General features: G+C 42.4%; 1 protein-coding gene across 1 annotated transcript in view; it reads right to left on the reverse strand.

Moving 5' to 3' along the window:
* The window catches only part of CHN1 (chimerin 1), a 394531-nt gene that overhangs the window by 95180 nt on the left and 276190 nt on the right, over window positions 1–23161 (reverse strand). Inside the window, exons 7-8 of the mRNA XM_086956171.1 lie at window positions 13045–13122; window positions 8189–8273 (exon numbers count right to left, since the gene is read on the reverse strand). Of these exons, the coding sequence (XP_086812297.1) occupies window positions 8189–8273; window positions 13045–13122 (163 nt within the window). The remainder of the gene's footprint in view (window positions 1–8188; window positions 8274–13044; window positions 13123–23161) is intronic.

Raw genomic sequence — 23161 nt, forward strand, 5'->3', positions numbered from 1 at the left:
TCTAAATAACCCAATTACGACACCACTCCGGGTTCCTTCTACTAGACACCCCTGTCAAGGCCATCCATATAACAGACTGAAAAACACTACACTCCATGATCACAGTCCCAACAAACATCACATAACCATATTACTCAATCACCCTTGATTATGTTAGTCCACCATTACACTACACATACAACAAAGTAAACCACATCCCATTAAAACACGCTCTCACACAATACCACACCAAACACACCATCACCCCCAAACTCTTATCACCATACCCAATTCGGACACAAACTCTCGCCATTGAGGAGTTCTGCCAGCAGCTAATAGACACACACATCATATTGTATACAGGTAGGGGTACTGTTCAACTCCTGGTCTTTCAAATGGAGCTCGTTGGAAGGAAACACCCCCAGAGGAGACAAGTGTCCTCTCATCGGGGTGAACCCTCCACTGGAGACCCCACAATCTCGGACCATAAACTGCCTGCTAATAGTGTCACATAAAAATATTTACTAACAATACACTTCCACTGGCAATAAATAGATATACTCAATGTTGATGGTTCCTTATTTTAACCCGAAGTCTTTTTAACCCTAATCCACCTCAGTTACTTGCTGGCCCCATTACGACTATAGAAGCTGATGAAGAAAAAGTGGCCAAGATAAAGATCAACTTTCGTCCCTGGACCCTCCACAGTTTCAAACCTCGGAACAGCAGAAACTAGAATCCCAGGGTTACAATGTAAGGATTTTCTTGCTTTAAAGTATATAACCACAATATTGTGCAAATTTCATACGTTACAGTAAAATGTTGTCCTTGCTGGTGCCCCAAACGGACTATGCTAATGGAACTCTTCTAATTCATCTCAATCTCTGACCAAGCTCGAACAAGCGGATATGTATTGCTGCTTCTCACATTCTAATGAATCAATATCATTCTTTGGTCTCAGAAGCTTAACTGATTGTCTATCTCTCAGACAGCAGAATTTATATTCTTCTGTAATGGCAGCGCCTGTTCTTTATATCTTATTTCACCCGTTAGCTCGTTCCACAAAGTACTTGCTTTAATGGGAAAATACCTACCTCCATCCTTTGGCTTATTAATCCCTGGTGGGGTTAAACGAAAATGACAATCTTTTCTTCAGATGCTCTGGAGCATTTCCATTGAAAGTTTTCTATGTCAGAATAAAGGTTTGGAAGTTATTTCAAATTAAACTGGAAGCCAAAATGAACTTCATGAATGTTGGCAAAAAATGTTCACTTTATAGGAAATTCAAAACCACTTTGGAGTTGGAGTTCTGGGCGCTGTGTAGTTACAAAATGTTTTCTTATAAATCAAAGTAGTCTCCCAAAGACTTGAACTTGTCAGTATGGTCTAATTTGTGCGTGCCCTCTATTGAAGAGAAGACATCTGTTTTAGTTCTTCTTAAATACATCTGTGAATACCGGCAGAATCCAGTGTGATTCTCGCTAAAGTTGAGCTAAGGCAAACATCTACGGTTCAATGTTTCGGAATATTTTATCAATAGATTTTTAGATTGTTTCAGGATCCTTTATGAAATAAATATTTTTGTTTAACTTGTATTTATTAGCATTTGGTAGCAAGATACTACATTACAGCAGGTCCTCAAATGAAAAGTAATACACAGAATGAACTCAAAAATACAAAGGACTGAAGAAAATCAGGGCGGGTAAGGGAAGGAAAGGAGGAGGGGGGAGCGATAAGGACCACTGCATGACAGAATAAGGGAAAGGCAACGCATACAATTATACAACTCATAGAAGCAAGAGAGATAAAACAAAAGTGGGCATTGCTCACCGGCCAGCAAGGTAGCCCGCTAATTAACGTCCGGTTGGCGTAATATGGAGACTTAGGAGAACTTCAGAAATGAAATTGAAGATTAAAAGGATACTGTTAACAGTTGTGAAATATTATTTTCCTATCAACTAATGAGTGATGTAATGGTTGTACTGAACTGATAAATAAAAATGGTTCAAGGTTAAAACTCTTCTGGTATTCCACTTAGGATGATGATTATTCATCCTCATCGGCCACAATCCTGGACATAAGAACATTCAGAAATTGGCCACCCTGTACCCCCTGCCATTATGTACCCCCTGCCTCCATATACCCCCTGCCTCTTACATCCCCTGACATCTTTCTATGACAAGTAGTGATAAGGACAATTGCAGATCAGTCAAGTAGCATAATAAATGCAGTTTCATCTTCATCCTAGATCTCCAAGCAGGAGGAGTTGGTGCCTATTAAAGCCAGTTTAGTTTCCCTACATGGAATAATGCTAGTGTTGCAATTTTTCCCCATATCCTGTGCAAGTCAGAATAATTCTGCAGTTCTATTGGTGTCGCTTTCTATGAGGTTTCTAATAAGAAGTGCACAGTAGATATTGACCTATATCTTTTAATGTCTTTTTGGTCATGCAGGACTTTTTCTGTGCTCTGAATGGTTGGTTGTTAAAGAGTGTGAAAAGAGAAAACAGTCACATTTTCCCAAACACATTTGGAGGGTTTCCACCTAGATGCGAGTTTACTTTTCGTGTATTTCTTGCATCATACAAAAGACCACACTAGCACAAACTCCCATATGAAAAATTGGAGAACAGATTTATTGGAATAATTGCATTTACTCATGATACAAGTTAATATATAAAACAATAGGAAAACTTATAATAGCCTGTCTTCTGCTACTATTGAGAATTCAGCATGTTAAAGCTACCTAACAAATGCGTTTCTACTATTTGGATAGTTACACCTTGAATGAAAACATCTACCACCATCAACACAGATTACATGTACATTTTTAAAGGCTTTCTATATTTTGTGGAGGTATTCAATTTCACTTAACTACAGTTTAGTCATATTCATTATCCTAGGTCCTTTTCTTCAAGCATATATGCTTTGTCAATCCTTTTCTGCAACCATTCAAAATCCCTTTGACTTGTTAAATTTAGCAGCAGCTATTCAAGCAATCAATGAGTATCAATTTACACGTTCTGGGTATCCACTGCACAGAGACTCATCTTTCTCTCTATACATGTGTTTTCGTTATAGGTAGAAAACTATGGCAACGTCGGAGGAAAAAATATGCTTTAGGTCTTTCAACACAGCATTATTTTATAGACCTGAATGAACTTAATTTATAATAAATCGATTGAGGCCATAGCTCAATATTCTTAGGACAGCACTTGCCAATGCATGAACAGCCATTTTGATATGACTGGCAGTGCACACTTCTATACTGCTTCTTGTTAGATGGGAAGGGAAGACCTCAGGTGATACAACAAATTGGTCAGTCTCATATATCAATAGCTAAAAAACTGATCTTCCTCCTCCGCTCTTTCCGACTTTTTGTTCTTCCCTGAAATTTGTACTTTATTAAAAGCGTGAGTATTTCATGGATTTGCTGATAATTAAAGGCAATGCATCATAATTCAATCCACAGGTAAGTGGCTTTGCAACACCCAGGATTACCCAATACTCACGGGTTTGCAAATAAAACAAGATGATACTCTGCTTGTGCCACATATACTAGTGTTATGTTAATTTCGATTTATATAGCGCCAAATCACCGACAGGTCTCTTAGCGCTTGCTTTGGGAACCCGTCCTGGCTTTCCCTGCGAGATAACCCCTACTGGGCATCCCCAAGGTGAAGACCAGGCATCCCATCGCGGTGGGCCGTAGTGGAGATTAAGCAAGCTATTGCCCAGAGTTGCAGAGTGTGAACCCATGATTCGAGTAGGCACCGAGGTGAGAATTATCGAGTCCGTGGACATTTTTGAGTTAAAGACGTGTAAGACGTTTGCTGATAAGAAAGTGGAAATGTTTCTTCGCCATTGAAGAACATAGTGCTTTTTAATAAGAATTTTTAAAAAATCTAAAAAAACTACCCAAATCAGAAACTCAATTTTAAACAACGTCTTTGAAATGGAACCAGATTAAATTGAAAGGAATCAATGTTTTAACTAAAACAGCAATGTGTCAATGGAAACCAACGCAACTAGATGTATTGTCTTTGCGAGCGTAGCAAACATATAATAACTGGTAACAGTGGGTTTCAATGCATTTCTAGGAATTAAAGGTTTGCAAACGTGCCTAAGCCAAAAATCCGTTTCTTATGTAAAATTCATAGCAAGTCTTGTAGTTCAGTATAGAGAACAAGAAAATCAGAACGAACATCTGAATAAAAATAAAATAAAGACAACTTTGGAAAATACTCATGCCAAACGTATAGCAATATGAGATGTCATTATGTAGTGAATAAATATAACAAACTTATTTCGTATTCAACCTTTTCACTGTCACAAAGCATCAAGTGCTTATGCTACAAATAAAGAACCGAGGCTGGAATCTGATATGGGTTAACTTCAGATGTGTCCCATATCCCAAGTAGGCCATGCTCTCTTTTCTTTTTCTATTGCAGTGTGGCATCGTGTAATGCAATCAAACATATGACTTTATGAGCTCAGCACTGCACCCCTTTGCTAATTGCTTGCAAAAAAGTGTTACTAAGTGTCACACATGAGTCATGTAATTGTCACAAGCAGACAGGATAGAAATGTCACACATGCATTTAGAAAACTTGACAGCTACTATTAGATCACCAAGAGGGCTTTAGGTAAGCAGATCTTCACACACTTCTCTCATCTGAGAGCGTGGCAAAGGGAGCACCTTCATCTGGACTGTTTATTAAACTGCAGGGTAAGAGATTGGCACGGGGCAGGCAAGACTTCTTTGTTCAGATGTGAGAGGGGTGCCATGCCCATAATGGCCATCCATTTTGCTGGGTCACTGGATTTTGCCAGTTTAAAATATGGGATTATTGGCTGAAGGGGATGAAACCCTTCTCAAGCAGCAACAACAATTCTTCTCAAGGTGAAGTTGCAAGCAAGCCCTAAATTAGCCTGTGCTCAAATCCCCAGGTAGCTTGGCAGAGAGGAGTCAGGCTTAACTCAGAGGGAATGTGTATAAAATGAGTAACACTTCCAACAGTAACAGTGAACACCAGAAAAGGAGAGCAAAACAGAGTTAGAAAACTAGAGACATTTTTAATGAAGACAAAAACAATGACAAAAATCCAATTGGTAGAATTGAAGATATTCAATTTTAAAGATTTTTAGAAAAAATAGCGTCAAAAGCATAAAGCAGCAACTGTTGGTATCTGGTCACTTCGACTGGGACAAATTCACAAGTTCAGGCCAACCTCAATGAAGCATGGGCCGGGTAGAAGGACACATTTCCAGATCGAGATTGACCAGATCGGCATTACGCCCTTTATTACGAGATATTTAAGGACCGCCTTTCACCGACGACCTAAGTCCTTTTAAGGTGTCCCTCGCCCTGAAGAAGCCCCAGGCCGGATGGCCGTGTAAAAGGGTGAAACATGTGTTGGCTGTCAGACATTTTATCGCTCTCTCTCACGGATAGAGTGACAACACCAATATAAAGAACTACTACCATGAATCCCTGTCTTATTGGAATTCTTTCCTGAAATAGTATGATAGACTAGACTTGCCCTGACAACCACTTTGGAAGTACCCAGTTAGGCCTGCTGAACAAAGTGCCTTGAATTCTGGTTTGCGGAGTGCTACGTGTATTCATGTTGAAGATGAGTCGTTCAGATGAGGTGATGCATGAGTTCCATGATGCAGCGAGGCTGTGATGCAAGGACCTGCATCATTGTCAATGATAGTCGGTGGGGCTTGCAAAGTGAAGTCTATATTCAAGGATGCGGCGTGCATTTGGGTGATGCTTTGGTCCTGAAGAGCTGAGAGGATGCAATGCTGAGTCCGTCGTCATTGATGCTGTCGTTGACAAGGGCCTGTGTCAAGGATGTGTCATGCAGTGGCGGTTCCGAAGGCAGTGCGGCTTCCGCAGGCAATGCTTGCCTTTGCGATGGGTCTAATCCACGCAGCAGCAGAGATGCATCAGTTCAGCTGGGTTCCCAGAGGGCGGCAAGCTCTTTAAGCCCATTTCCAAGGGTCCAGGACTGGGGTAGCACCACTTGTTAGGTAAGACTTACAGATGGCTAAGTCCAGTTACAGGTGCTAGGTTGTTGAACCTGTTATGTCCCTGAGGCTTGAGATTAGTAGGGCCGCCAACTAGCCCCTTGTAGTCACTCTGGGTTCTAGGTTTAAGAGTTTCAGGGTCAGTCCACATTCATCCAGGCAAGAGGGCAACAGGTCAGCACAGCAGGACAGCAGTTCCTTCAGAGCAGCAGACCAGCAGAGTGGCAATCCTTGTAGCAGGACAGCAGTCCTCCTTCCTGGCAGAGTATCCAAGGGTCCAAAATTGTACTTAAGTAGTGGTGTCTGAGATACAGTATTTATACTTAGTGCGCCTTTGAAGTGGGGAAGAAGCTACTAGGTTTCCCTTTGAAGTCCACGGTCATCCTGTGTTCCCTGTCGTAGTGCCAGACTAACTGCAGGGGGTATGCTGCACTATGTGTGGCGGCAGGACACAGCCTAATTCAGGTGTAAGTGGGGCTGTGCCAAGCTCCTCCCTCCCATTCTGCCAATGATGGCCCACCCAGGCACATCTAAGCTCCCTATTGTGTGTGGCAGTCTAGGAGGAATACACAAAGACCAACTGTTAGCTACACCTTGTCATGTGAGCAGAAACAGGCTACATGCATTAAATGGCTAAAGTAGGAAAATGCCAACTTTCTAAAAGTGGCATTTTTGAAAACTAATTTCAAATCAGACTTCACCATAAGTTAGGATTTTAAATTAGGATTCCAGAGACATCAAACATGAACTGGTTACTTATTTACGTTCGGAAATTACACTTATGCAATCTAATAAGGTAACTGCAATGTTATCCCATGTGAGAGGTAGCCCTTGCAGTATAAAAAAAACAGTTTTTCACTGCCTGGACAATGTAAAACTTTTTAAATACACCGCATCCTGCCCTCTAGCTGTCCAGGCCCTACCCTAGGGGTGACGTGTTTTAAAAAGGAAGGTTTGGCCTTGGCAAAAGGTTTACTTTGTCAGGTCGAATTGGCAGTTGCACATACAGGCTCTGAAATGGCAGGACTGGGCCAGGCTTAAAGTGCTGCTTAAGTGGGTGGCATAATCAGGCCCAGGTGCAGGTCCACTGATTGCATTTAGTTTACAGGTCTTGGGCACATGTAGCATCACTTTACTAGGGACTTACTGGTAAATTAAATATGCTAATTGGGGGTTAGTTAATGTTACCATGTTTTAAGGATTGAGGAAATGCCATTTGCCACTTTTTAGCAGTGGTAAAGTGTGCAGAGTCCTAAGGCCAGCAAAAATGAGATTAACATAAAAATGGAGGCGGAAGGCTAAAAGTTGAGGGAAGACCAGCCTAAGATGGACTGGTTCGACTGCCAGCATTGAGCGAGTGAGCGGTGCAACTAGCAGGTGCACTACTACACCCACAAGATACCATGGTCTGTGCCTGCACAGACATTCAACCAAATGGTCTTATCACTTGTGCTACTGTCATTAGTGCTGGGCACTGGCCAGTGTATGCAGTGGCTGCTGTGTACACCAGCTGCAAGTTGCTAGAGGTTGGTGATGGACAGACTAATAGAGGCCCTGTTCAAGCATGGCATGCCAGACAGTCCTCCACTGACATTCACAGGGCAGGCAGGAGAGATACACTAAAACACTGATGAGAGCCCTGAGTTTGGTATGATCCATCGAACCCCCCTACCAGGTCACCTCGAATCAGCCAATGGGAGACACCTGGTCAGATGTGTGTGGACCAGCATCGCAGTATACAGAACGAGTATATCAATAACTCTCCTAAATTGGGGGGGGGTGTTGAGTGACACCAGTACAGCCAATTGATGACAGATGGATGGTGACTTTGGGCCATGGGATAGGTAAATTGAGATATATACCAGCTTGGGCTTTTAGCCAAGGAGTGGCTTAAAGCCCGTTTGAGGAATCATGAGAGAACCTGAATCCAGCCTCTGCAAAATAAGCACCAGCAAACACCAGCACAAATTAAGCACTGGCAGATGATCTTCAGAATGTCTGTTTAATCATGTTCTACGCAATGTCTGTAGTGAAAAGGTTTCTTGAGCAGTTTAAAAAACACTTTTTTTGTTAATAAATGAATAATCTATGTTTAGAACATCTAAACAATCATGTGAACTTCAAAATCGAAATTTGGAAAACAATATGTAATCAGAAGAATGGCTTTAAGGTACCTGCACATTTCACTCCCTGAGCAATCAAGCCCCACATGAAATTAGCACAGTACTCGCACCAGTGGGGTCCTCGGAATGTGTGCACCTGTAAAAAAAAAAAAAACATTTTTTTAATATTAACACAAGCACCCCAGTCAATGAATTGTCCGGTTTTTAATCAATATCATGTCATTTGAAATGTTACAACATATTTAACAATATAAGCACGTACAATGACAATGTCGATACTACTTAACTGAATGCCCGGCGGAAAAATATGCTTTTATTTTTCCACCACAGCTCGAATGACTATCATTTTTTAAGAGGAAGGAATGATCCAGTGCCCACCACCTTTTTTCTGAATTCACGTTCAATGCTTTTTTTGACGAGGAAACTATATAGGGTTGTTTTTTGATTAAAGGAAACTGTAGGTGCAATTAGGGCATACATTTACCTGCTACTTTATGTTTGCATTAGTAAGCATGTGCACAAATCAGCCAACTTTCCCCGTGTACTACACTATCAAAAGTTACATCACAAAGGTCCCAGCAAAAAATGAACACTATTTTACACAGCTTAATCTTGCTAGATTGCGTTGCTGATTATCAGCGACAGCATTATTTCAGCTTTATGTGAAGTTTTTTTCACATTACAAGCAAACTGTGGGGCAAAGGCATTCCTCTAAAATTTGGGTTGATATTAGCGTCGAGCTTAAAGATTACTCCAAATTAAGTTTGAATGTTTCAATTTCAGGGAAATTCGTGGCTGCCTATTTTCAGGTGTCTTCGTGCATTATGAGCCGGTAACATCTTAGTGCTGGAAAATCCATTCTGATGAACGTTCTCCATTTCCAATCACTGCACCGGACAACATGAGTAATACGAAACAGTGGTCTCAAAAACAATGACAGCATGTCTGCCAGGAAAAATAGGTGGCACATATGAATCATGGAAACGCTAGACAAGACAGTCTGTACATTTTTCATCCTTCTTTCGTTTTGTATTTTATTTTTACTTCTCGGTTATTTTTAAGCACTGCACAAGTGGCAGGAAAGGCCGCTCTGCCAGTATACATCAAAATGTTTTTTGGAATGTACCTTAATATGTGAAATGTAGTGTACGTCTATCTCCCTAGATAGCCATGAGCAGTCATGCCTCCAATAAGCAAAATACAATACAGCATTGGAAAGGGTGCTTAATCTGTCCTGCTTTTAACCCAAAGAATACCAACATCCTTACATTCCACCTCAAAAAATAGGACGTGTTTACATTCATTTGCCAGAGGCTGAATCAACAGACTTCATGTACGGCGCTGCCTAATATAAAGTAGGTGAAAAGGGGCATATGTTACATATCACATGTACGAGGACCCCTTTCGTAAATTAATGCCAACAACGCACTCTAACCAGGATCGTTCTATGCCCCAAAATGATTAGGAGAAAGACTGACAAATTGGACAGGGTTGGATTACGAGAAGAAATACTTATGGAGGAAATGAAAGAAGGGGATGAAAGCAATGCATACAAGATAGAGGTATAGAGTCCTAAGGGCGTGTGGCCCCATGTGCAGAGGTCATGTGGACTACTATACGATTGTCTGTTCTTGCACAGGCAGTCTACAGTGAGATAAGGTAAAAGGGGTGGTAGGAAGGTGCTAAGGGAATTAATCTAAGTGTGTATAGGATGAGAGGGAGGTATTGTCCTTTATGTTTCATAGTGGGAACTCCTCCTGCCATTCTCAGTTTACCTCATTTTCTTTATTGAAGCCTCTGGAGTGGTCGCAATATGGCTGAAAAGGAATCCCAAAGAATATGGTCTTGATACTTAATCCAGATGGTGGAGAGGGGGTTGGTTACTACTGAAAACCGAAACCACAAGGGGCTCACAACTTAAAGGTACCTTGCCTAGGATATACAAAGTACCTTGCTTCGGGTACCAAAATACCTTGAGACAGCCCTGCTAAAATGATAAAAGCAAAACAGCTACAATCAAATAGAAGAAAGCACGCAAGAGGCCTGCTACCTATGCCAAATTACATCGATAGACAAAGGCGAGGGCACAGCCAAATAATTGCAGCAAACAGGGGTGCCAACACCAAAAAAGTATTAGTACTCACCACATGGAGGATTTACGACCTAGTAGGCAAACATAAAATGAGGAAGATCTCTTATCTACCACTATAAACAGGGCACTGACTCAAAGTCCCCTCAGACATCATCAGAAATGGCTTTGTTGAGTTTTCTTTTACTTTTTATTCTCTTTAGCTTTTCCCCTCATTATCTTCCTATCCCTTTCACTGTTTTTATACCCACTTAAGGGCTCCCTGAATTAACATTATTATTCCTTTTTCTATGTCGATTATATGTGTACTGTGTGAATAGCAACCACAGAAAGCTCTGAAGATTGAATTGGAACGGTAAAAACAAAAAGCAGCAAAAAACCTAACTTGCCACATTGAATACACAGAAGAAGAACAAATATTGCTACTAATGAAATCCGAAATAAGTACTGCAGGATGTAAAGATCATCAAATTACAGAAGAAAAATAAACTGAGGTGATGCATGGGGTGCCACCAAACGACAGAAAAACATGCTGTGCATCCCTAACTCTACCCTTTTTTAATTGATTCGAGAAGGTTGTTGGTGATAAATAATGTACAACACATTTGCCAAGAATGGGGAACCTAACTGAGGCAATGTATTCAAAGGTGTTTCAAAACGAGGATCGGGAATAATGTTTAACACCAGCTCTACAGCTAGCAGAAGATCGACCAGGTGGTGTTAAGACTTATTGAGGAACCACTGAAAACGTTGTGGCCTTGTCCCTAATAGTTAGAAGTCACTACAAAAGGAAGGCAACTAAATGTGTGCTTTCCTGATTTCAAGAAAGCACTTGATAACATTGATAGATGCGTGCTATGGGCAAAATAAAATAAACTGGAAGCCAAAGGTAAATTATTTAAAGCAATTATTACCCTATATTTCAACAACTGGATAGAAAAACTCTGAAACAATTTGACTTTGACTTACAAATATTTATCAACCATAGCCTTAAGCAAGGACGCATTTTAGCGCCTCTTATATTCAATCTATAATGGGAAGACACCAAAGAAGCGTTAAGCAATCTGTAGCCTGATTGCCTAAACTGAATAAGGCCTTCAGCCTATGATCAACAATACTTCACTTTTAGACTATCCCAGTGTCGGCCTACAAAAAGTACACTGAACAAATTGAGTACATACTGCAATCAAACAAATCTAAGGTCAACAACGGCAAAACCAAAGTACTGGAATTCGCCCATCACTGAATCAGTGGCAGTTTCAAGGTAAAGATAGTGAATTAATAATTGTACCTTTGATGCCAAGAAACCACAAACCAAGAACAGGATACACAGAGGAAGTAACGGACAATCTGTACAGTGGGAGGAAATTGGGAGCTCGAGAAAAAGGGACAGAAGGTAAAAGATCTAATGGAATCATCTCAGTTGTCTCCCTTAAAGTAACTCACCCACGCTTCCCAACTGTTCCTCTATTTAAGAGGCTGACATTTTTTTTAAATCACAACATGGCCATTTCATATACCTTTCTCGAATTAATTGTTTTCTTTAAATGAATCTACAGCTTCCAATGAATGAACATGGAAAGTTTACAGCTACCCCAGTTTGTGGCACATAATGTTTTTTGTTTATATCAAACAATATTTGGAGGAAAGATAATAAATAAGCACTGTGGATCATCTTTGGCAGGTACTGTGGCTGGTCTTTAGCGTGTACCACTTGTTTGGCTTGTGGAAGATGAGGTCAGCCTGTGGTTTTGAAGCAGCTAAATCAGAGAATCTAATATCTTCCACCTCAAAATATCCTCAGAGTGTAATAAATAAGGATTAGAAAATATGCTTACTTCTACAAGTCTAAAAGCAAAGATAGATCGACTCACAACAGATGTGACTACGCTGATCAGATGTAACTATAGGATGGTGTAAGATTTAGATTGCAATTTGCACAACTATCCAGGGACTCCATAATACATCAACAATACTTGCCATAGAATATAGAAAAGAATGCACTTCTCTTTAATGGGGGGCCGGGAGAGTGGGTGTCTTTTTAAGAAAGTTACAGCAGCAGTACAAAATATATACCTCAGCCCCTCTGCTGATGGCTGTCAACTTATATTCTCAACAGTTTGCTTCTTTTTCCGACTGTCACATTTGCTGATCATGCAAAATCTGTAGGATATGCTTTAGCTGGGAATATGGTTTAACTCAAATGAAAAATCACTTTAAAAGTACAGATATCACTGAGAGGAGGCAGACCTGGTATAAGACTTCACGATGAATGTTACACAACAGAAAACTCAGTTGGAACAGCTCCTAATATGTTACAGTGCAGGGGTTGTATACATCCCATTCAATATGCATCATAAACCATGCCAAAATCACTCGCCGGTTCAATGAGATTAGGAAGAATATAAACCTTTAATCCAAAATCGTTTATCAGCAAAGAAAACAATTGAACATACAATCTGTTTAATTCGCTAATTAACCTCTTAATATTGAGCATTTCATGCACAAACTGTATTGCGGCCAATAATGGAGTCACAAAGTACAGTGCGCCCAAGCACTGCTTTAACTAACCAACATATTCGCAGCATAAAACACTTTGTAATTTATAGGGATGGGTATTTAAAATTAAGTACGATTTTAAATGAGGCGTCAACATATAATTCATCTCAGCATTGTTTAAATTGGTGCAGAGAAAAGCATTGTTATTATGAGTAAACAATAATTACATTTAATTGATGGCTACAATTTTCTTTAACAATTTCTATATCATGCCATCTTGTTCATTAAAACAAAAACATAAAAGATTAGGATTCCTTACCTTAAAATTGTGGACCTTTTCATATTTGTGGATGTGTTCGTTTTCCTTCAGCGTCGCTCTTCTTACCAGGGACGTCAGCTGTGAATAAGCAAAGAGTTTCAGAGGTTGCCAGAATTTCACCGACTTTTGAGATTCGAGTTTCATTCGCAATGAAGACACCAACACATTCTTTCGCTGAGCGCCTTGTTTTCGGCTGGGATCGGGAGATTTAGCCGCTTTATGAACTGCCCAGGACTCTATGGAAGGCATTTTGGATTTCCAAAGGAACAGTCAACCCCTGGGAGTATCAGTTCTAACCCTAGATCCACTAGAGAGCGAAATAATGAAGGTGCAAAGCAGAGCTAATAGTCCAAACTGCTCAAAGGCGAGAAGAAAATACAGACCAAAGCAATCACTAAAAACACTTCATAAATAATCTCTGACGGTTCAATTAACGGGCGATTCCTTCTTGCTCAGATTTCCACCAGGCTCCATTCCGTGCTTTCGGTAAAAAAAAAACTAGGCAAAAATTGAAATCTCAGAAACGGAACAAAGTCTGTACATCCACCTAAAAAAAAAAAAGCAGCCAGTGTTCCCTTTCAAAGAGCGTCGCCTTCATTCAGTATTGTGATGCTAATGTGGTCAGCAAAGATGCTCACACACTGCATATAATCTGGGTCTAACTACATCTGCTCTCCCCGATGGGGAGGGGCTTGGGCAGTCACGCTGCCTTAGAGCAGCGACATCAGGGAGGCGAACCAATCAGAGGACATGAAAATCAACATAAGCAGCTCTTCGCTATTCCCGAGCACCCTCCGTACAGTCCACCCCCGGTCCTCCTACACGCAAGACTTTCTTGCAGAATCCAGGAAAATGGGGATGCTAATGAGCAATGAGTGCGTCAGGCATCATTACAAAATACTTTTGCCTGCCACGAAATACCCACACAGCTCGCAACAGATTTTCCTGTTTAGGAATTGTAATGTAAACCGACAAAAGTAATTTGAACAGGAAGGATAAGATCACACTGTTCACGGGGCGCAGCAAAATGGGGCTGGACTGGAGGACTATCGCAAATGCCGACAAAGCAGAGGGCGCAAAACTATTACCGAAGAGCACCGTCCGTGAAATAAGATATGCATGCGTTAATGACTCTTTCACCATCCAATCTCATTTCCAATGCAGTCAAACGTACGTCTGTCTGTAAACACAACTGCCGGCGCGTGCACGTTTACATGAGCTTTGCAAAAATGAATTTGAGACAATAGTGCAGACGTAGCATATCTTAATCGACTTTAAAATAAAAATAAAAACTGAATCAAACACCTAATCATATTTTTGTAGATAATTAAATACATTTTCTTCAAAAGTATGTTTTCACAAGAATTATCAGTTTAATGACTCATTTACGGGAATGTCATAACATCATAGCAACACACCTGATAATCAGCTATTGCCACTTCCAATATATTTACGTGTTGAGCACAGAAACATTTTGCTCTGAAACGTCTACATAGCTACAATGGCGATTCACAGATCTGTGGGACAGCACAGTTAAATACAAGTTTGGTTGCGACAGTGGCGGTCAACAGTAAGGCAGTCTGAGACATGCAACTCGAGGAGAAGTGGGAAAGTATAACAAACTTGGGTAAATATGTGTAAAGGTGTTCTGAGAAGACAAATCAGAAAATAATAACAGAGTTATGGTGGGAAATGTAGGGGGCTAAAACCAGAACTCTGCGAGGGACACACTGAAAGTGTGGTTGGCGTTAATGTCCATCACCAGCGAATGAAGGAGCAACTGGAGAGGTACAAAGTGAACACTGTGCCAGTCCTGTGATACCTACAGAGCCAACTGAGGATCGGAGCAGGACGATCAACAGTGTTGAATGGCTTTGCTACATCAGAGAGATGATGGAAGCAAATCTACTGCGATGGGGAGCAATGATTAAGTTAGATAGGTGTGGGACAGCAGTTTCTCTGTAGTGAGGGCTATAGAAGTCTTAACAGAGCTTGTATAAGAAAAAATAGACTGAGACTAGTGGAAAGTAATCTTTCCAGTATCTGGAAGAAAAAGTTGAGTTTTGGTCCTGGGGTGGGTAACAGGTGGAGGCAGATAAGAGATGAGCTGTAGTTTTTTTTATTAAGAAGTAAAACCAGTGCAGATTTGGAACATGTTGCATATGTTCTAAACAGTGTCAGAGACCTCAGGCAAAGAAGACTAGGCTTGATGATCTGGAGACTGAACGTGTCCTATGGTGCACAGAAATATCGGACTTAAGTTTGGATGGAGATATGCAGAACTGCGAAGTGAGATCTCAGTGCTTTGTTTGACTTGGTAATATAACGTGACCTGGCTCATTAAAGGCAACAATCCTCATTGTGTGCAGATGAGGGATGTGATTGGGTGTAGATGGTGTGGGAGGATTGCATGGTAGCGGGTATTGTGGTTCGACACATGGGCTAAGGTTTCGTGTTGTGAAAGAGATAGGTGGAGGAGGGCTATATTTATAGGGAACAGTATGGTGCCAAGAGATGTGGTAGAGTAAAGTTGCTCAAATTAAACACAATTTTAATGTAGCATAGGATCAGCTAGACCTGCAGTATAATTCGTCAAGTTTCCTACAGATTTTTAAGATTGTGGATTTGTGTGGTAGTAGTAATGGGCCACGGAGACAGTGCATCAAATTGGAGCATCTATAAAAACATAATAGTGCACAGGGATAACACTTGTTCGTGTGTAGTGTCAGAAATACAAAAGAGATCACTTTCAATTTAAATCATCACTTATGTTAATATAATAATTTACACGTTTGGATTTACTTTTTCGTGAAGCCAATTCTTAATAAAAGTGTACCAAATACAGAATACATAATAGAAAAATCCCAGCGCAATAGATAATACAATTTTAAATTCAAGTGAACATTTTAATACAAATACCCAGGAGACCGGCCTATCACAAATTATCATAAATGCAGTGACTAAATATTCATAGAACTTATTTGGCTTTCTCAGCTGTTACTGTTAATTGTGAAGCATCTGCGTTTATAAATTACAGTTTTATTTTCTATATATATCCTACTTTAAGGATACGTATTGACATATGTTATGTTAGCTATATTTATTTTGCGCGCAGCTGCTCCAGCGAAGGAGCGTCCTGGCGCATGGAAAAGGTGAACATAACACAACGCAAGGAAAACAAAACAAATAAAATTGGAAACAGTCGGAACACCGCGGCCTAAACCATGAGTGTTCTGACTCCACAAGCCCTACCATGCATGCCTTAACCACGTATGTGCATGGTTGAGGCATATGCGCTGTATAGCAGCGGAATGGACGGACGGAAGAAGAAAGCATGGAGAGGAGAGGTAAGTGGGGTTATGTAGGCTGGGTCAGGAATGATTTGTGGGTCGGGGTTAGTTTTGTGGGCTGGGGGTAAGTCGGGGTTAGTTTTGTGGGCTGGGGGTGGAACACGGTTGTTTTGTGGGCTGGGGTGGGTTGGAATGTTTTGTGGGCTAGGGGTGGTTTGGGGTGGTTTTGTTGTCTGGGGGTGGGTTGGGATGTTTTGTGGGCTGGAGGGTGGGTCGGGAATCTTTTGTGGGCTGCATTGGACGGAAGCAGGGAGAGATCCGCGGTGAGGTAAGTGGGGCTGAGGGGGGTGGGTGGGGAACTTTTGTGGGCTGGGTCTGGAATGTTTTTTGGGCTGGTGGTGGGTCAGTAGTAGTTTTGTGAGTCAGGGTAGTTTTGTGGGTTGGGGGTGGGTCGGGGTAGTTTTGTGGGCTGGGGGTGGGTCGGGGGTAGTTTTGTGGGCTGGGTCGGGAGTAGTTTTGTGGGTTGGGTGTTAGGTCGGGGTAGTTTTGTGGGCTGGGGGTTGGGTCGGGGTAGTTTTGTGGGCTGGGGTTGGGTCGGGGTAGTTTTGTGGGCTGGGGGTTGGGTCGGGGTAGTTTTATGGGCTGGGGGTTGGGTCGGGGTAGTTTTATGGGCTGGAGGTTGGGACGGCGTAGTTTTGTGGGCTGGGGTTGGGTCGGGGGTAGTTTTCTGGGCTGGGGGTTCGAAACTAGTCTTCAGGGCTTGGGGGTTGGAGGTAGTTTTAAGAGCTGGGGGGTTGGAGGTAGTTTTAAGAGCTTGGGGTGGGGGGTTGGGGCCAGGTTTCAGGGCTGGGGGGTTTGGGGCTAGTTTTCAGGGCTGGGGGTGGTACAAGTTTTCAGGGCTTGGGGGTCAGGGCTAGGTTTCAGGGCTGGGCGGGGTCAGGGGTAGTTTTTAGGGCTGGGGGAGTGTTGGGGTAGTTTTTTAAATTAGGGGTTAGAGTATTAGGCTTCAGGACAGGGGAGGGGAACGGGTAGTCTAGGTAGGTTTTAGGGCCTAGGGGAGGTCAGGGTAGGTTTTAGGACTGGTTCAGGTTAAAAGACAGGGTTAAGGGACAGGGTTTTAGGTATCAGGGCAGGCGGAGGGCACTCTTGGGGGTTGGGAGGGGGTAGGGTATTTACACCTCATGGTCTGAGGGGGGGGAGGAGAGTTTGTACCTTAGGGCGGTAGGGAGGGGGGTGGCCACTTAGCCATACATGCCCCTTTACCAAACATTTCTTTACCACAAAAATTTGACGTAAACGCATGTGTGATAAAGGAACGCGTGGGTAGGACGCAGTCGTTATTCAGACGGTGTTGTTTAGGCATGCGGGGTTGGGTAATTCGTAGTTGCATCATACAACATAAAATAGACATTTGACAATAGCAGTGTGCACATGCTACGTACACTTTCAACACTGTATGACTGAGCAGAGCCTCCTGCAGTGTACCACATTTTGCTTTTCCTCATACCTCTTTAGCTCTCACTATACAAGATATTAAAACTACCCGCAGAGGCAGACTATTATATCTTACTGCCTGCGTTAAGCTCCTTCATCAAGGCAGGCAAACATGTCGCCAACATGAGCGCACAACATTTTATTCACGCAATCCTCTGGGAAAGATCCACTCTTGGTAGGCGTCAGTTTAATTGCCATTTTGATAAATGTCGCCTCTATTATTGCTGATAATGGGCATAAATTAATTTCCAATTACAACATCTTAGGTAGACTGCACTAGCTAAGAGCAGACTGGTGTGCTCAGATTTTGGCAGCATGTTTGCCTCTCTAAGAACAAAAAACAATCATTAAAACCGGCTTCCTTTTTATGTAGAATAGTTCTAGCACACAATGTTTAGATCTAAATGGGCGCCCACAATTAAAATAAATGTGAGACATGTTAAGAATGCAAGCGGGAAGAAAGACAGCGGACACGAATTAGTGTGATAGACAGACAGACAGACAGACAGGCACAGATAGACAGAAAGATATTCACACAGATAGGGCACACAAGCCGCCTGCAGGAAACTGAGAAAAGACTTTATGGGCTCACTAGAGTCCATGAAGTCTTTTCTCAGTTTCCTGCTCAAGGGAACAAGTAATGAAAGGGAAATACGGCGTCCGATGATGGCCGTCCACATCATGAGTGATTGTCACTGATTATAACGACAGAGGTGCAATCATGCCTCTGTATTTAAGACTGACAACTCACTTCACTGCAAGTCCCATTTTTGAACATGTAATAACTTTGCCACCCACATGACCCAGTTTCCCCAAATACGGAAATGATAACGTTCACAACAAAAGTTTGAGCATGCTATATTTGGTGCGGATTATAAAACAGGTGCAGACGTTTGATGGGGGTACCAAAAAGTATGAGATTTCAATTTAACATTGGTTTTCCCCTAGAAACGTTTGTGTAGCAATATTCTAAAACAGCTAGATGAGCGTTCCTCAGATTTTAAAAGCTCTACAGCTATACGACATTAGGTGCTTGCCACTGATTTAGAGACTTTTCATCCAGTCATGTCAATGATACAAGTAAATGAAGAAGACTATCCATGGCGCATACTCCAGTACTTTTTATATTGCACTAGGGGCCAGATGTAGGACACCAAATACCGGTCGGTATCGGCCGATTTCGGCCGTTACCGACCGGTATTTGGTTTTTGATATGTAGGGGGCCCAAAATGTACAGAATCGGTAAATTTACCGATTTGGTAAAATACCGAATCGGTAAAGTTACCGAATCGGTAAATCTGGATGTAGGTGGCACTGAAAACAGTGCCACAGGCCCTTAAGAATTCGTTATTTACCACAAAATAATATTTGGTGGTAAATAACGAATTCCTGTGTACATGCACATCTGTGCATGTACACCTGTGCCATGTGGCACACATACATGCCCTAAGGGCATGTATGTGAGTCACATGGCACACAAGCCAGAATCAGGGGGGGCACCAGGGTGTCAAAGTGACACCCTGTCCCCCTTGACAATTCGGTAATTTTGACGAATCGGTATTTACCGATTTGGTAATTGACATTGATTCCTATGGGCCTCAAGGCCCATAGGAATCAATGGCAGTTACCGAATTGGTAAATACCGATTCGGTAATCACCGAATCATACCGATTCGGTAAAAATTACCGAATTATTTCCTACATCTCATTTACCGAATCTAGAATACCGAATCGGTAAAATTCGGTATTCTAGTCGGTAAATGAGATTTACCTACATCGGGCTGTATATGTTCATGATGTCTGAAATAAAGGAATAATCCAGAGCAAAGAACAATAGAACATACAAGTACAGTTGACACCCATCCACCCTCCCAGCACCCTCAGAGAAAAGAAGCTGCTCAGCAGGGAGATGCACACACGGCAATCCCTTCAAGGCCTGTACCAGGCTGAAGAAAGACGAACAAAGAAAAAACGTTTTTTATTACTATCAGTTCCCTAGCTGGGAGGCTACAAATGCACACCATTCTGTTAGGCGCTGAACTCCTCACTGGCCTTGCAAAGGGTCTGAAGACGTGGAGTTTGACCCCGTCCCAATGAAGACAAGCATTGGTTTAGACAATAGGTCTTGCCTATGCAAAAGCTAGTGGCTTCACCAATATGTTTTGTCCATGTTGTATGCCAGCGCGGCATCTGTTCAGCATGGCGAACATTTAGTGGGGTAAAGTAAAGTAGAATTGAGTGTTGTATACTGTAGTAGAGAATGCAATGTTATGGAGTGGCATAGAGAGTCGTAGAGTGCACAGAGTTGTGTAGAGTAGAGTTGAATGGTGTGGAGTGCCATTTAGTGGCATAGAGTGGAGTGGAGGAGAGTGTTGTGGAGTATCTCGGAGGAAATAGAGTACCAGAGTGGATGGAGTCGAGTAGAGTGGCGCAGAGAGTTGTAGAATGGCATAAAGTGTTGTGGAGTTGTATACAGTGGACTGGTGCAGAGGGTATTGCGTAGAATGGAGCAGAGTGGAGTGGAGTAGAGTGATGTAGAGCAGAGTAGAGATTGTTGTGGAGTTGCAGAGTGGAGTGATGCAAGAGAATGAAGTGGCATAGAATGGAGTAGAAAAAAGCAAACATCCCTTTTCATCTATATGCTGATGACACCCAAATCTACTTAGAAACCTATCGATGCCCTCAACGGAAACCTCACCCTGGCAACCTGGGTCAAATCACTGGGAATCACCCCGGATCACAAACTATCCATGAACAATCACATCAAGAACTCCGCCAAGAACGCTTTCCTCAATCTGAAACTCCTCAACAAAATCAAACCCCACATCCCTCCTTCCGACCTCAAACAAGCCACCCAATCCCTGGTGTTGTCCAGACTGGACTAAGGGAACGCAATCCTCTCCGGCTCAGCTCGCTCCCACCTAGCTCCTCTCAAAACCACCCTCAATGCAGCAGCCAGAATGGTCTCCGGAATAAAAAAATTTGACCAAATATCTCCCGCACTCAGAGATCTAAAATGGCTCCCAGTGAATATGCAAGCCAGCTTCAGAACGGCCTGCCTCACACACGAAGCCCTGCACACAGGGAAACCGGAATACCTTGCCTCTAAACTCAATAAGTCGGTCAATCAAGAAACCTCAGGAGTTCCAACTCCCTCTTACTCATTCCCCTGAAAACACGGAAACAAAAGACTGCAGCCCGCTCTTTTGCAGGAAACGCTCCGAAAATCTGGAACACCATCCCAGTTGACATCAGAACCACCCCCTCCTTTCCAAAATTCAAATGCCTTCTAAAAACCCTTTACCCCAACCGCAATCACGTGACACACTCGCCCCCTCCAGGCAGTCACCTGACATCGCGGTCTCACCGGGCAGCCATCAGACTTTGCTCAACCACTACCTACCCCTTGCCCTCTCCCCGAACTCTCAACCACTGGGTCGGCATCGCTAAGAGAAAATTACAGCACAAGACTTGCCTTGAGGTTCTGTGAAATCCGGTCTGGTCTCGTGAGGTTATGGTTCCGTCACGATTTTGGTGATGTTGTACCGTATTTAGTTAGTGCGGCTAATATGGAGTGAATTCGTCACGTTAACTAGCGAGTTCATTACGTATTCAGAGACTTCGTTTTCGAACATGGTTTCCATTTTGTTTGTGCCTCATTTTGTGTTGCCATCACGTAGGCCCGTGGAGGTAACCGAACGAACGAAGTTGCATGAGCTTCGCTGTTCATACACTTATTACCTAGGCTTTTTCTTGACTCTAAGGTGCATTGTAAGAAACTGACCTCGCTAAGCCAATTTCCTTGGTTGATTGTTGTCTGAGATTGCGAACCAAGGTTCAGGACATCGTTAACTTTTAGGTTCCTTACACATGCTTTATCTTGCTCGTTATCTGTCATTGTTTCTTTTCCTATGCTCTTTCATTACATGCATTGTGCTTTCAATTATGGGTGTGTCCGGCTTGTGGAGATTGGATTTGGGACATTGCCCCAACCCACAAGTTAATTATTGGGAAAGTAAACTGAGGGTTTTTGCTATGTGATACTTTGTTTGAGAATGTACCTTATTGGTTATAATTTTGCGCAATGGGTGTGTACTCGTATTGTGAATTTTGGCATAAAAAGGGGATGTCTTGCCTTACAGGAATTGAACAGTTTGAGTTGTACACCGTGTTGTATTGCTGAGACTACTGTTACTAGCTGCAGCTAATAAATGTGGTCTCCGACGCCTCCCAGAAGTATTCCGTGTCTCTGTATACCAAGACGTGAATCCGAAGGCTTTGGGCGTGCCCTTGGCGCTGCTGGGTTTAGAAACCCGGTTCTTCAGCCTCCTCGAGACTTTGAGACTATCTCTTCACCCCTCTACCTCATGGCTTAGTCTCGGATCCCTCGACCTCTCTACCTCTTCGACACACCTTTGACACTCAGCAGAACTGTAAATTTGAACTCTTCTATATTTGCCATTATTGACATTGTTCTGTATTTTGCCTCCTCTTCATCATGTTGTAAAGTGCTCCGATACCCTCGGGTCTGACTAGCGCTATAGAAAACCTCTAAATAAATAATAAATACGAGTGTTGTAGAGTCTAGTAGTGCATAGTGGAGTGGCTTAGAATGGAGCAGAGTAGTGTGTCGTGGAATGGAGCAGAGTAGTGTGTCGTGGAATAGAGCGTAGCATAGTGGCATGGAGAGGCATAGAGGGAGTTGCGTAAATCGTCATCGAGTAGTGTCAGAGAGTGGCATAGAGTGGACTAGAATGTAATGGAGTAGATCGTCTGAATGGAGTATCATGGAGTGTGGTGTTTTACAGTGGAGAATCAGAGTGGACTATAGTGAAGTGGTGTAAAGTACAGTGGTGCTGAGTATATTGGAGTAGAGTGTATCCGCTTTGAGTAAAATAGTGTAGAGTCTATTGGCGACAGTACAGTGACGTAGAGAAGAGTGGTGCAGAGTAGTTTGCTGCATAGAGTGCAATTGCATAGAGTGGCGTAGGATAGAGTGCAGTGTTGTAGATTGTTTCAGAGTAAAGTGATATAGAGTGGAGTGGTGCAGGGTGGAGTTGAGTAGTGCAAGGTAGAGTGGAGAGGTGTAGAGTTGAGTGCAGTGGCGTGGACTGTAGTGGTGCAGAATAGATTAGAACTGCGTAGACTGGAGTGATGTAGAGCAGAGTGGAGTGGCATAACATAAAATAGATTTGTAAAGAGCACGTTCCCCCCTAACGGAGTATCTTGGAACTGAATAACAGATGTTTATTGTTACCCAACTCAATGATACTCATGTTATCGGCCTCAGATGGATGAAAGGCTGAGTGGACCCGCTGGGATTTGAACCTGTCA

Source organism: Lissotriton vulgaris, chromosome 2_1 (assembly GCF_964263255.1).
Source record: "Lissotriton vulgaris chromosome 2_1, aLisVul1.2, whole genome shotgun sequence".
Lineage (NCBI taxonomy): Eukaryota > Metazoa > Chordata > Amphibia > Caudata > Salamandridae > Lissotriton > Lissotriton vulgaris.